A 15,827-nucleotide genomic window follows, 5' to 3' on the forward strand; every position below is an offset into this window, starting at 1 on the left:
AAGTGAACAAGTAACAACAAAGTCGAAAGCGAGTGGAAAACGCATTTTATTGCACAGCGGCGGACGGCGGACGGATTCCTGCTCATTTCATTGGATTCAAAGCGTCGAAGCCACGGCCGCGTCCATTATTTTAGGAAGATGTCCTCCCGGTACATAAAATATGATCGCTGTTCAATTTATTGCGGAGAATAAAGCGAACTTTTGATAGTTGTTCGCCAATCAACCACTAATTAATATACTTTTGAAACCAGTTTATCTTCAGACATTGAATATCAGTGATAAAACAGTTTCTAATTTAAAGTTTCTTCAAGAATTCATCAAAATGTACGTATTCATATTTTTCCTGGGCTTACATTTATTAAACACACTGCGCAAAAGCCGCAAAAACTTTTATCCTAATTAATTCGGTAATTTACAAAGCTGTCTGTATTTTTCATTAGGTATTCTGCCAAGAAATCTGATGAAACCTCCAGGGTGTATGTTAGTAAAGTACCTGCAGAAGTCAGTGAGGTTTGTAATAAAAATTATGTATTATGTTATTTTAAGTGCATTCACATTTTTTTAAATGTCACAGTTTTTTTTTAAATCTAATACGTCTTATGCTTTATATGTATCAATGTATTTAATTAAATAATTATTATTTCAGCTTGGTTTATTCAATGCTGCGACAAAACTTGTTGGGGCGCCGCCACTTCACTGCTACCAACATCAACCCCAGCAGCAAGAGTCCAGCAACGAATGTCTTGATTATTCAACATGGGCTATCCTGGAGTTTACTGATCAAAGGTAGCCCAAGCCATTAAATGCGCTATAAGTGCCAGAGCATAGCATACATTTTGAATATTTTTTAGTCTGCTATTGGTGTATAGTTTGCCCAGTTCTATGCCGACAATGCTCATGGACCCCATTTTTTTTTATCTCATCTGGACCTAATATTTATGAAAATCGAGAATAATGTACATGGTCAGGAGAATATTAGTAAATCGTAAATCAGGCGCCAGAGTTGCAAAAGGCGTGAAAAGTTGAATTATATGTTACATCGTTACTTGTCCTTTTGAATTTTGTATTTTTTGTTTCCAGTTTAGCGGACGAGTTTCTGCTGAAATCAAAAAAGTATACAGTCTTGGAAATTGATTCCGAGCTAGGCCATAAGAAACTGGATCGCTTTGAAGCAAGCAACAAAAAACATCTGTCGTATTCTGGACCTGCTAATTTTCAGGAAGTTTCTGGCTTTAATAGTGCTACGAAGCAGCTTGACGGAAGGTAAAAATTAAAAACTTATATTAAAATGCCAATTTATAAGCGCTTATAGGATGAGCTGATTGTTGTAATATTATTTTTACTGCTTTAAGTGATGAAACCCCAAAGACAGTTGATACAGTTGTTGGACGATGCTACAAACTGCCTCCAAGTGGCATCACCTGTGCTGATGCTGATGGAACCAATCGCTATATCCAAGGACCCTTGATGAATGGTTTGATTCAATACACGAGAGGTGCTGAATTTGGCCGAGATGAATCTGTAGATGCGTTTGGCGACTATTTGAGTAAGTTTATATTTCTGCTCGTGCGTGCAATATTTTCATTTGAATTTTTGTCAGGACATGTTGAGTGACTATTGCTGGCATAAAATTATTTTGCATAACTTTTCATGATTTTTGATGCTTTTGATTTTACTAAGTTCACTAATGACCCCCATATGAGAAGTAATGAAGGTTTTTCTTGCTCCTGTAAAATTCATTTTTGGGCAATTTTTTAAATGACGGTACGAAAATGCAAATGGGAAAATTGAACAAGCAGCAATATCCATTTTATCCAGGAATTTGTAATAGGAAATTATTCAATGTATAATTTATTCTTCAAAATATTATCTAAGTATACTGAAATAATAAATAATCACAATCAAGAAGAAGTTGAATATTTTTTGAATATGATTGATTTTTTTTTAATTAGGAGGATACTATGATGACTTCAATGATGTCCTCAAATGGAATTTAAAGGGTGAAGTTGAGGTTGACAGTCAGTTGCTAGAAAGAAAGAAGTTGGAAAGGTATATTGTCAGCGTCTCTAATTTTAATTTCATTCTAAAAAAAATTTAATTTCAGTTCCGATGGCACTCAAAAATACTCTCAACAAGTTAACTACTGCTGTCCAGAATGTAGGCTGCGAGTCGTCGTGTATTTTGTAACATAAATCAAGGTGGATTTTTTCTTTTTTAGCCACCTTGGATTCAATGAGCAAAAGTGCTTTGCTTGCCACCAGCGAGAGTGGCTGTTTTGGTTTGTGCTGGATTTGTCAGCAAGTGACTCCCACTTGTTGCTCCAATTGTGGAAAACGATTCTGCAGTCTCTTCTGCTACAATTTGTTTTCCGAGCATTCTCATGGTAATTGCGACAAGAGGAGGTATGTGGAAAAAAAATATATTGCTTATTTGCAAAAATGAATTGATTCGTAAAAATATTTATGTCCTTTCTTACAGCAAAGCAGCAGTGGCTAGTTGGTGGACTAGAAAACTTGCAAAGATTTTCAACATTTCACCTACAAATCAAAGCAAAATGGTTTCCTCTATTTATAAAATTAAATTGTGTATTTAAACAATTAATTTTACAGGATGCTCACGAGAAGCCCGTTGGTGAACCCTTACAAAGCTGGTCTGTATTGCGCCATTCCTTAAATGCATGCGCATCAGTAGATCGTATTTCTGCATGCCATTCCACAAAAGAGAACATTATTAGTGAGATTTTACCTCGTAGGCATGTGCCAGCCTTATATGCGAGCAATTCAAACTTGCCTGCTTGCAACCAAAACACTAAGTTGAGCTTTATCTCGCGCAAGATAAGAGATAAACCACGTGATACAAAAAATTTGATCTCCATCAACACTGGAGATCTGGATTACCGCCTTTTTAATGGGCAGCCAATACAAGTTATAATTCACTCCCAGCGTGCGCCAGTCGTGCCTTCTAAAACTGATAAAACACCCTGTAATTTAATCAAAGTGCCGACAACGCTAAACATGATCAATCCATCCCATAGAAAAGCTGATTCAATCGAGTCCCAACATAGCTTTAGTACACCATTTATTGATCATAAGAGGCAATATTTCTCCAAACATTTGTTTGAGAACAAAGGTGTCAACAAATACAAACTATACACAGATTTGGCTCCCCCAGCGCGGAACATTTCTTCACCTAATCTACAATCAATTCTTCGCAAAAATTCGAAAACTCCCCACAACAAGCATGTGCACTTTGAATAAGCCACACATATTATTTCCACAAATGTATATAATGCTGATATATTAATTAATTGCCATTCTGCATGGTTCCCCCTTTTTTTAACAGATTCAAAATGCATGCCTTGGAAATAAAAAAAATCTTAAGGAGGATTAATTCTAATTAATTTAATGCTTTTTATTTTTATTGTTCACTTAATGCAGTTTGCAATTATCTAATAATTAAAGGTAAATTATATATAACAATGTATACTTCCTTAAACACAAATAATGATATACATTCCTGCTTTATTTAGTGAAACAACTGTGAAGGAAAATGTTCAAGTCTTTGAGTGCACTGTAGATGAGATTTTCAAAGAGTTTGGAGAACCAGTGGCTTTTATCTGCACCTTGCACCCAAACAATAAGAGCGACCTTTCAATTTGCCATAAATTTTCCGTGTCCTCATGCTTTGAGCAAAATCTTGAAAGGCAAGTCTTAATCATTAAAAATATAAGCAATTTTAGCAAACGTCAATTAAATAACATTTTTATTCTTAGAACCCAGTTTGTTGGTACGGTCTATATGACGCACATCCCAGAGCAAAATTGTTGGTGGGACCATATTGTGGTATGTATCTGAAAATTAATATGATTTTTAGCTTTATTTATATTTTGAGATACGTTATTTTTCATTTCTTATTCCAAAGTTATAGTTATTGAAGTAAAATTATTGTGTCAGTTATTTACTTAATTGTTCCGTCAAAAATAAAAACGATTCACATGTATTGTTGCAGGTTCACAAGACTTTGTTAATAAGTTGCATGGAAATAACAAACAATAGAAAACTGCTTGGCAATGTGTTGATTGGACCAAATACTGTTTTCCAAGTAAAACTTGAGCCATGGTGCGTGCCCAACATTACACGAGAGCTGGCGGCTCGGCTTCCCATTACAAGTGGTCAAAGCGAAGAAGTGACTCTTTCGGACATCTGCTGCTCCAATATGCTTTATTTAGGTTTGACAGACAACTTCATCCAACACCTTCAGCTGAGCTTGGACATTGACTGCTTTGCTTCAAATTCAGGTAAATTTGAATGCCCGAACCAAAAATATAAATTTAATATTTCATATTCAAATTACTCGGTGTGGTTTTGACAATTTATTGATCACAAGACGACACCCAAAATTCAATAAGTTAAATCATAAAAGTTTTACCGTATGCAATGAATGAATTAAATTAAACTAATCTCTTTTTTTCTTAGAGGGTAGGCAGAATAGTTAGAGAAAAGAGATTATGGGGTTTGTTTTGAAATAACTTATATCTGAGCTTATAATTTAAGTAATTTAATATTTCCGTCTAAAAGCACTATTTAGATTTATTGTTGGGATCATTTAATTGTGCGTGGTAAATATGTTTTGAAGCAATTCAAGAATTAAAAAAGTAATTTAATGCAAATTTTGTTGCTTAAAAAACTTGATCGACTGATAAAGTATCAAGTTTTGGGAAGTTAATAAAGAAGGAAAGTAATCTGTGAGCAAGCGACTTCTGACATTACACTCTATACAAGTTAAATAATTTAGAATTAAGTAGTTAAAGTAGGGCGTAAGTAATACAAACTACCGGTTTCTTGTCATCACACTTTAGGGAGAGCAAAGGGATGCGGACGGCCGGCCGGCCGGCGAGGGTGGAGCCTATACCATATTGCGAGCAGTGTTGAAAGGGTTGGTAGAAGATTTTTGTGCTTGGTGGGGGGCCGATTACTAATGCTGAAAAAAATTATATAGCTTTTCTGGTCTTTAGGATTTTTACATGGCGACAATACACGTTACAGATCGCGACACGTTTCTGAATATCTGGTCATGGGCTTTTTCTACCAGCTTATATATTAGCTTGGCGGGCAATCTCATCTTGCCTGACTTAAAAAGGGCGCTGTTTTTTTAATTTAATTATTATTATTATTTTTTTTTTCATAAATGAAGGGGTCCAAAATTAATAGCATGTTGAAAACTGAATAACGCGTTTGCTGCTTTTTAAGGAGAGACTGCTAGGTATGCAGATATATCCGCAAATCAAATAATATTTTATTTTTTAGGCCACGCTATTTTTTAAATAGAGACAGAGTGTCAACATAGAATATAAATCTATACACAATTATAGCTACTGAAACTGACTAATTACTAATTGACGATCATAAATTTCATAAAAAAAATTGACTTATCAGAATTTTGAAATAGTACGTTTTTTTATTTTCATAATTTTTTATATAAAATTTATTTTTAATTAAATTCCTGCGACATCAACGCTCATAATTAATAAATAATATAAATATTTTAAAATTAGTACAATAATCACAATAATATCAGCGACAGCAACCAGCCCAACAGCGGTGAGCGGCGGCGTAGCATACCTTGTATAGGAAGTTGAGCCATATCTACCTTGCTTTTTTAATATGCCGCCCGGTCTCTGTACGGGCTGCTCACGCGGGGATGGTTTCATCCAATTTTTTGAGTGACGGCGTTGGGCGTTGGTGACGGCTTTTGGAAATAAAGAGTTTTTTGTGCTTGGTTACGAGAGATCTTTTCAAAGCGAGTTTGTGCGCTTGCTCAAATTCTTTGTGTACCTATCAAGGTCCCTATATATATGAGCTTAAACGCGTGAGACAGGTTCATTCTACAGCTCGACTTCGAGGAGGACGGACTGCCTTCCCCTGTGCTCTGGTAAGCTAATCCTCAAATTTTAATAATTTTTGTCAGTCTTCATCCACCCTCTGACCAGAGCAGACGTGTTTGTTAGTTCCTCTGTATTTCGAAGCCAAATTTTCTTAACTTAGTATTTTTTCTTTCAGGCTCACCTCTACGAGTCCACCCACTAACACCCGCAACAGCACAGACAGTTTTTCTTGTCTACATATGAATTTGCTGCTTGCGCATTTTCATTCAACACTCCTCAGCCCTCTACAGCAACTGAGCAACTCAGTAGTTATTGTGCCACCAAAGAGAGAGGACCTCTGCTACACTCCACACAACATACATTTTACTAGGTACTTGGGATTTTTCTTAACAATTTTCCCTCCTTTAAGACTGATTCAGTGAACTTTTATCGCGAACATTTAATAATTTTTACTCTGTTTGCCGCTGCTTTAAAGTTTTTTTGCCTTTAAAAAGTGCACCGATTGGTAGTATCGAACCCGGGCCTTTATTTTTACTTCTACCATTTTAACTCAGTGAGCTACGTTTACTTGTTGTTAGAGGCCATAAAAACTTGCCTATTTAATAATAATTCTTTCGCGTTTGCGTACAACGCACTGCTAGAGCAGCACTACAAAAAGAACATTCATACACCACCTAGCGGTGGGAAGCACAAGCATACATTAATTTTTTTTCTATTTGAAGTCAGCACACGCGTTTCGCGCATTGCTTGCACCTCCTTAAATACATTGCGACTGATCTGCGGAGTGGATTTCTCCTTTTATTTATTTTGCGTTTTGACGTTCATTATCAGAATTTAAAATCCTTCAGTCTTCAAAATTATTAAATAGTGCTTTTATTTTGTTTCTAGATTCGCTTCATTTTAAACCATGGCCTCCGTCGAGATGATCGACATACCATCCTCGCAAGAGTTGAGTGAAAATTTCACCGAGAGTGGCCCGAGTACAAGCTCACCAATATCCCATGTGCTTGCAAATCTTGACAACAACCAACTTCAAAATGGGACTGTTGGTGATGACAACAAGAAATGGAATAAATTTCTCACGGCCCTTCAGTGGAAATTGCGCTTCCAAGGATTTGAGAATGCCAGCGAAGTATTCGACTTGCAAGCTCTTAAAAAAGGATTTTCTCTGGGTGACGTTCCCCAAGCTTTTGGCGATTTGTGCAAGGATGGAAAAAGAGCTAGCACTAAATTTGACAGCGAATTCTACATGATTTATAAAATTTACTGCTTAGCCCAAACTTTTGGAAATGTCAAATTCCAAATCTTGATTGAAAAATTTATGGGAATTGTAGAAGAGAAAAAAAGCAATCCAAGTTCAACATATTTAAATTTGTACGACTCCATCAATGATTTTGACGAATGGCACTCGTGTGGCTCTGTTACGTTAAAAAACTTTCTCGTTTTCTGCGTCAACTTTTCTGATCAAGCACCACCTCCAGACAATTTCTTTGGAATTGTTCCCCTTCGTACTTTTTTGAGAGGTAGCGGAAAAATATACTTCTTGAACCCAAAAGAAAATGAAAAAGAAAGGGTAGTCAAGAAAGCCAAAGAAGGGGGTGTCAGGGTCACGGATATTACAAATAAAAGAAAAGTTAAGAAACTCAACCGAAAGCACTGCTACCCTCTCTTACACAAAAAAGTACTGGCAGAGGTTGAAAATGGAAACTTCCATTTTTTAGATCTTGAACATGGGGTAGCAATGTTGACGACTGGAATTCGCCACTACAAAGGCCACAAATTTTATACTAAGGCTCATAAAATGTACTGTGTGATCTGATATAATTGAGGGAAGGAGGTTGCAATATTAATTTTTGCAAACTGCGGAAACCTTGATTTTTTTTAGATTATCAGAACATTATTTTGCCCTGCTTTTATGATAAGAGCAATATTTTTGCTGTTCGGCACAAAATCACAACAAAAACTTAAGTATGGAATATGCATGCATTTGTATTGATAGAATTATTTCTACTGTTCGTAGATTTCATTTTATTCTTTCAAATTGTTTGAATTGAAATATGCATGCATTTGTATTTGTATTGATAAATTGATATAATTATTTTTACTGTTCGTAGATTTCATGTTATTCTTTCAAATTGTTAACAACCTGTGTCGGTGTTATTTACTGTAATACTTGGTAGTTTTATGTGCATTATAATTTAGTGTTAAAGTATGATCTTAATTGTAATCTCTCCAAGGAGAACAATAAAAAATTAATCTTTTCAATCTTGTAATCCCAGTTGTTTAATTTTTCTGAATTACTGCCTACCAAACTCTTAAATTAAATAATATACCACCAGTAGGAAATATTTTTATTTTGTTGACAGTATTTCATGTATTTTTTTTAACTATATTATCATTAATTATAATTTTAGATCCATTTGAGGTCTTACCATCAGTTGGAAGCTTTGTCATTGTGCGCTGTAAGGTGGGCAACTGGCAGCACCACAGGGCACAGGTCAAAATGCACACTTCAGTTGAATCTTGTTTAGTGCATCTTGTAGATACAGGCAGGAAAGAGCTAGTGACGCTCAAGAGGATTTTCCCCATCCCTGATGCTATGCTTAATGTAAATAACATATTTATAAAATTTTTGCATGCCAACTGCGCTTGTGACCTGCAGAGGTGCAGAGAGCATAAGAGTTAATTATTTTATTTGCATGCCTGGCAAAAGCAAGCACAGCAATCCATTTTTTTTTTTAATTTTAAATATTTTTTGCAGATGCCAGCAAGGTGCAAATTGGTAGAGTTGGATGGTGTTGAAGACATCCCTATGTCCCAAGAGGCGATGCTCTATCTACATGATCTAATCAGCAGAGGAGCCAAACTGACTCACAAAATCACTGAGAGTGGAAAATCTATCCTCGAAGAGGCTGAGACTGGACGCCATGTTAATGGGAATTTGAAAAAAAAACTTAGGCATTCATGGCAAAATCCTGAAGATCATTCTTTATTGGCTGATGGTATGATATATATTGAATAATTTATTTCACGAAAAGTTGCATTCGATTTCCAAATAAATTTTATTTGATTACAGCTCAACTTCTTTCATTCATCCCAGAGACAGAATTTTTGCCTGAAGGAGAACTCTTGCGTCTCACAATTTTGCAATTTAAACAGAGCAAGCTGTGTGGCACGTTATTAACATGCTGCAAAACTGAGAGCCCTCTCTTCAACACTGTTGTTCGCTTGCTTCCTGAAATGGCCCAGAACTATGTTGACTCCCTCCACATCAATTGCTATGTGCCTCAAAGCAAACTATGTCTAGCTCAGCATGATGGTAACAATTATTATTATTTTTTTTTCATGATGTATTTAATTTATTTAAAACTTTGAAAAATTTGAGATTATTTACTGAAATTGACATATAAATTTAACAATTTAGGATTCATGGGTGGTAAATTAAGTGATGCAGGCTGATTTTCTTGAAAACTAAATGTTATGAAATTTATCAAATATTTTATTTCCAGATAACTTGTGGTACAGAGCTTATATCACAAGTAGTACAGAAGACTCTGTAAATTTGATCTTCTTTGATTTTGGAGATTGCGTAAAAAACATTCCGTTCACAAAGATTAGGAGACTTCCCTACGAGTTTCTAGAGATTCCTTCCCTAGGCACATATGCAACTGTGGCAGGTTAAAATTTAACCATTTTAATAAAATACCACTATATTAATGCTGATAACATTTTTAGGTATGGAATCAAGTGTCCTCTCCAACAACGTAAGATTGGCGTCAAGAGCAAAGGAGCTTCTTCGGCCTGGAGTCATTTTAGAAGGTATTGTCTTGTACAACGAGGATAACTCGGCACTCTTAGTAGTGCCCCATCTCTTGAGGTCTTTGGCCGAAGAAGGACTGCTTCTTGCCAGCACAACGAGGGATATCATGAATGTCTTGAGCACCTCCAGTTTCAATGCTTGCAAGCTCGCTGTCAAATCACTAAGCAAAGTTTTTGAGACTGCCCAAAATGCCACTGAAATTCTTGATGTTAATCAAAACCTGACGTCAAGTGACCTTCTAAAAGCAAATGTGTTTTTGGAGAAAGTATTGCTGGATGAGGTTTTAGAAGAAGAGGTGTCCGAGTGTGCCAAAAACGTTTTGGAAGAATTCCATTTGTCTCGCAAAAGATTACTGCAATGCTTCAGGATGAATTACTATTGGTACCTGGAAGAATGGACTACTATAAATGAGATGAAACAAAAAATACAACCTACTCCTGAAGTTGATAGGGCTAATGATGAATCTTCCAACTCTCCAATTGCAGGTAAAATTTACAAAATCTACAATATCTATTTTTTGCAACTAATAAATATCTATAATAACTACAAAAAAATTAAAGGAATTAAAAAATTATTTTCTTTTAAACACTTTTTTGTTTTGTTTCAGATATTCCCGCAGTTGATTCGCTGTTGGATGATATTTTTGGACTTTTAAAATGACACGAGAAGCATTTTTCTTAAATTGAGATTTTATATTTCAATATGATATAGGACATTACATTTATTTAAACATTATTCACGAAACCTCTAGCGTTAGCTTTCAATTTATGTAAATTTTGTTCACCGATCTAACTTTTGAGAACATTATTTTATTATTGTAAAATTATTTTCTCATTGGAGAAAAAAATGTGGAATTCCTGCCCTTCAAATTTTCCAATCATACAGAATTAATTCAAATTAATAATATATATTAATTATATTCACATGCTAACAAAGTTAGCACCAGCAATTGAAGCAATTCTTATAACATAAGCTAACTTATCATGTGAATATCACCCCAATGTATTTGCACATGCTCTTCCCGCGTTAAAAGTTAAAAAAAACTTATTGGCTAATCATCAGTGTCATTAATGTGAAGGGTGACACGCCTTCTCCCAGCTTGTCGGCCATGTTGATTTGTAAAGTCTGCCGAAAAACGAGACGCTGACGAGTTTGTTTTTTAAACAAAACTGTTGTTGATTTCGAATATTTTGGCTTCACATGCTGCTGGTATGAGTTTTTATTATCGTTAATTATTACAGAAATAACATGTAACCAACGGATTTTATCGCAAAATTTAACATTAAAAGTTGAAATATTGGACGTGTCTTCACATGGTAATTTTTGCAACTTGAATTTTGTATGTTCATGCGAGTTGAACCGCAGTTTCAGAAAATTTGTAGAAAGACTGCCAATTACTCGGTTGCAGTATTTTGAAATCTTACAACCTCCGAGTGCGCAAAACTTTCATTTCTGTGTCTGTATCATAGGCAACTTTGTAAAAAATAAATTTCCAAGGCTTGCAATTAATTATTTATTTACTAATTTTTCTGTTGTACACCCTCAATTTTACTTAATTGCTTTATCTGACTGATTCATTTAATTTTCAGCTATGCTAGGCAACGAAAGGTCGTCCGGAAGTTACAAGAGCTCGCGCAGCATGAAGCGCAGCTCGGACAGAGACACTCCGCCGTTGAGCAGCAAGAGGTCACGGTCCATCGGCCGCTACGATGACAGCAGTGACGAGCGCGTGAGCCCCGACCGCGAGAGACGGAGGGGTCGAACTCCACATGAAAGTCCACCTCGTGGTGGGCGCTACCCTGAAAGGGATGATTATCGTGGTGGTGGGTCACGGACATACTCTTATAAAGTGTTGTGCGTGACGTCCCTTCATCCCAAGGCCAGTGACGAGGTCATAAAAGATACGCTGTACCGCGAGTACAAGAAGTATGGAGACATCAGTGTGCGGATTTCACACGACCCAGACGAGCGGGTTGGCTATGTGGTCTTCCGGAGCTACGAGGACGCCCGGGAGGCAAAGCACGCCAAACCCCGAATCATAATTTTCGACAAAGCGGCCGTAGTGGAGCCTGTTTATGACAGAGGAAATTCTGGAGGCGGCGGTGGTGGGGGCGGCGGTGGCGAGTACCGCCGTCCAAGGAGCGTCACTCCGGAGTATGATCGGAACTACTATAGACAGAGGTCGCCGGGAATGGTGGACAGCAGACACCGCGCCAATTACGACTACGGTCCTCCACCGATGAGGGGTGAATTCCGCAGAGATCCTGCCCCTCACGACTACATGTCCTCGCACACCAGACACCCTCCCCCGCAGGGTCCAGCACACCACTATGGCGCTCCCAGAGGTGGCCCTGGAATGTACAGCAAGGGTGGCAGCTACGACAAGCATGAAAACAAGAAGGACAAGTTTCCAAATTACCTCCACCATCAACTGCCAGAGGATGACCCTCTGGCCACCAGGACTTTGTTTGCCGGGAACCTGGAGGTAAACATATCCGACGAGGAGCTGAGACGCATATTTGGACGGTACGGCATCGTCGAAGACATCGATATCAAGAGGCCGCCACCTGGAACAGGTGAAAATTTACTGGGCAAATAAGAATTTTTTTAAAAATCTTTCATAAACTCTAATTAACCATGAGATCAGCTTCTGAGGTCAGGTTTTTATTAACTTTATTGATTGTATCAGAAGGCCTAGTACATAGTACATCATACATAATGTTAAAAAATTATTCATTAAAATCATAACTAGAGGAACTATCAGGCTATCACAATCTTTTTCAAGCTTCCTATATTATTTAATCTTAAAGGTGAAAATGAGCATTTTGTATCATAGCAAGGCCTTAATTATCTTAAAGAGCATTTTATTTACTATCAAAGCAATGTTCATTGTTTTAGGCATTCTCTTCCCAAATTGACCATGCATTATGCATTCTATATTATAAATAACAGATGTTTTTTTTTTTTTAATTTGTTGTCATTGTGTTTTGACTTAACCATCATTTTTACAGGAAACGCCTACGCGTTTGTCCGCTTCCAGAACTTGGACATGGCACACCGATCCAAGGTGGAGTTGTCGGGACAGTACATCGGCAAGTTCCAGTGCAAGATTGGCTACGGAAAAGTGACACCAACCACTCGCATCTGGGTGGGCGGTCTCGGTCCATGGACTTCTCTGCCACAGTTGGAGCGCGAGTTTGACCGCTTCGGAGCAATCAAGAAGATCGACTACGTCAAGGGTGACAGCTGCGCCTACATCCAGTATGATTCGATGGACGCTGCCCAGGCAGCCGTCAAAGAGATGCGTGGCTTCCCTCTCGGAGGTCCCGACCGGCGTCTGCGGATTGATTTTGCAGACGTACAGGGCGCTGCCCCTGCCTTTCCATACAGCAAGGGCAGGGAGTTTAGTGGTGGCAGTGGCGGGTACGAGGGCAACTTCGAAGGCGGATGGGAGGAAGGCAATGGCTTCAACTACGGGAGTGGAGGCGGCGGTGGAGGTTCATCCAGGGGCTACCGTGGAGGCTCTGGCAGTGCGGCCGGTGGGGACCGAAGTTCCGGACGCTCTTTTCGTGGCCGTGGAGGCGGCTACCGAGGCTACGGTCAACCTGGCTTTGATGAGGAATGGAAGGGTGGACCTGATGATGGGAGGAGATCACACACGCCCGAACCTGGTGAGGATCGGTCTCCACGCCCGACTTCAAGAACAAGAAGGTCATCAAGGTCACTATCTCCTGAGGCTCGAAATGGCAGTGGACCTCTTGGGTCGGCACGGACGTTGCCAGAGTTGGCGCGCAAGTGCGAGGTTAATTGGAGTGGTGGGCTAGTGTTGAAGAATTCCCTCTTCCCGGCCAAGTTCCATTTGACGGACGGAGAAACGGACATTGTGGACATCCTGATCAAGGACCAGGCTGGACGCAACCAGCTGCGAATCACTCAGCGACTTCGACTGGACCCCCCAAAGTTGGAAGATGTGTCCAAGAGGATGGTGACTGCTGGTGCGCATGGCGTCTTCTTGGGGCTGCCTGCGTCCACATCGAGCATCACTCCGGAGGATGCAAGTGTTCAGGCGCGTCCGGTGCGCAACCTGGTTGCCTACTTGAAGCAGAAGGAGGCCGCCGGCGTAATTTCGTTGACCAATAAGGACAATGAGACCACCGGCGTTCTATACGCGTTCCCGCCGTGCAAGTTTTCAGCTGAACTGTTGAAACGAACCGCCCCTGCTTTGTCCGAAGAAGGCCTCAAGGAGGACCACTTGGTTGTGGTAGTGGTAAGGGGCGCATCTAATTAATCTTTGTTATCTCTTTCAGCAGTTCATGGTCAGCACGGAAATTTTATTAGTTAGCTTTTAATTAAATTGGGCTAAGCATTAGCTAATGCAATCCTTTCTTTTTTTGAAGTAATGATATTATTTTGGCAAAGCTAATTATAATTTGGGGACAGTGAAGCCAATTTATTTTTCTTTTCATTGAAAATGTAAAAATTTATGATTTTGTTCAAGATTTTTGGCCTAATCGTTTGACCTTAAAAATGGATCCCCATTTTTTTTATTTCCCGTTTTTGATTTATTAGTGTAGAATTTAAGTTCTTAATAATCCTTGGTTTGCTGATAAAGATGTTAATGTTCTGGATAAATGCCATACGAGCAAGCATTATACTGTTTCTGTCAATGTGAAGGTGTACTTTGCCCAGTGCTTCTTTATCTATAGTTGTCGTGTCGAACAACAGGAGCACATCGGCGCCAACACAACATAATGGTTCGTGTTCTCTAGAGCAGTGTATCGTCATCATAAATTAAAGCTTACCACTATCAGTGCTGAGAAATAAATTCAAAAAATGTGTCATTGTGCCACCCACCTGTTTAATCCTAATAAGTTTCTTCGTGTGAGTCCGGCGGTGTTTTCTTAGTCAGTCGAGTGCAGTTCGTTGCTTTTCTCATTGTTTATAGTTAGCAGTGCCAGTCACAGAAATTTCAAAGTGAATCCGTGGTTTATAATTATTTGCTTTCCCGCAATGAGTTCAAATTGGTGAATTTGCTGGTGCGCTCAAAACGAAAATTGTGATCGATGCCACTTCTCGCTCTAGAGTCTCAAATCTGCGCTTCCAACGCCCTCCCAGTCACGCATCTCCTTCAAGGGGTCCCTGAAAGAAGTAGTGCTTCTATGTCTGATTAGTGAATTCAGTTATGGGTGGTTATTTCTTTTTATTTGATTAGAAAAAAAAAATGAAAAGTTCAGTGCACGAGAGCTTCAGTGGTGCAGCAACTACTGAATGAGATTTAGTGCTTAATTTGGGTGTTGTGAGAGTGGCGGAGGTTCTCAAAAGTAATTTCAAAGTTCTTGAAGAAAATCCGGCGGTGCTCAAATATGTGCCAAGTTTTAGTGGGTTTTTTTATAGTTCTAAAGATATAAGTGCAAAAAAGTGGGGTTCAAAAATTGCACCATGATGGTATTTAAAAAAGTGCTTTATTTTCAGTTTCCAGTTTAAATGCTGTGAAAGTTTTCTATAAAAGTGCATCACTTCAGTGGTTGTTTTTTTTATTGTTGTTAAAGGTGATGAAACCAACAAAAGTGCAGTTATGAATGAGTAATTTTTGAAAAGGCACAAAGTGTGGTTTGGTGTGAGAAAGCACTATCAACGAGAAGTGAGAAAAGGGAAAAAATGTGAATGTTCATTTGGGGATTTTTGGCACATTTATTTTGACTTTCGCAAATCTGAATGAGAGTTTCTTTTTTAATTTTAACTACTTTTCCATCTTCACCCTATCAATCGTTTTAATTTTATCCTGCGTCAAATAAAAAAATAGCACAAAACGGCAAAATTGGGATTTTAATTTTAAAATAAAAACGGAGGTGACAAAGTATGTTGAAGAAAATGAAACTACACACTGGACGTTCTTTTTGTTTTGAATTAAATAGTTAAATAATTATTGTCTTCAATAGTGCGAAAACAAATTTTATTTGAAAATTACGTTTTTTAATCTAAAACAGTCACCATGAAAAATGAAAAAAAAAAAAAAAAGTTATTAATAATATGTAATTTTTTAATTTTGGTCTTTTTTATGATAAAAAAATATTTTGCATAATATAATTGAGGTTGCAAGCAGTCTCAAGCCTATAGTCTCAA

The 15,827-nt window shown here is 37.9% G+C and overlaps 2 protein-coding genes across 2 annotated transcripts; both read left to right on the forward strand.

Moving 5' to 3' along the window:
* The first annotated feature begins 2 nt into the window (after nucleotides 1-2).
* LOC132195518 (uncharacterized) lies at nucleotides 3-10,504 on the forward strand. The gene is made up of 19 exons (XM_059617563.1): nucleotides 3-324; nucleotides 441-510; nucleotides 647-786; nucleotides 1,081-1,263; nucleotides 1,353-1,546; nucleotides 1,953-2,049; nucleotides 2,105-2,157; nucleotides 2,219-2,402; nucleotides 2,479-2,557; nucleotides 2,610-2,650; nucleotides 3,530-3,703; nucleotides 3,773-3,842; nucleotides 4,009-4,297; nucleotides 8,299-8,492; nucleotides 8,646-8,886; nucleotides 8,961-9,203; nucleotides 9,394-9,561; nucleotides 9,620-10,189; nucleotides 10,312-10,504. Coding segments are annotated over exons 1-19 (3,045 nt in total). The 5' UTR covers nucleotides 3-322; the 3' UTR covers nucleotides 10,365-10,504.
* Nucleotides 10,505-10,772: 268 nt separating this feature from the next.
* On the forward strand, nucleotides 10,773-15,522 carry LOC132195519 (RNA-binding protein spenito). Its single transcript, XM_059617564.1, has 3 exons — nucleotides 10,773-10,913; nucleotides 11,294-12,280; nucleotides 12,716-15,522. Exons 2-3 carry the CDS (start codon nucleotides 11,296-11,298, stop codon nucleotides 13,990-13,992), a joined length of 2,262 nt encoding a protein of 753 aa, XP_059473547.1. The 5' UTR covers nucleotides 10,773-10,913; nucleotides 11,294-11,295; the 3' UTR covers nucleotides 13,993-15,522.
* Nucleotides 15,523-15,827: the final 305 nt, after the last annotated feature.

Source organism: Neocloeon triangulifer, unplaced genomic scaffold (assembly GCF_031216515.1).
Source record: "Neocloeon triangulifer isolate White Clay Creek 2 clone unplaced genomic scaffold, ASM3121651v1 ptg000009l, whole genome shotgun sequence".
NCBI classification, from domain to species: domain Eukaryota; kingdom Metazoa; phylum Arthropoda; class Insecta; order Ephemeroptera; family Baetidae; genus Neocloeon; species Neocloeon triangulifer.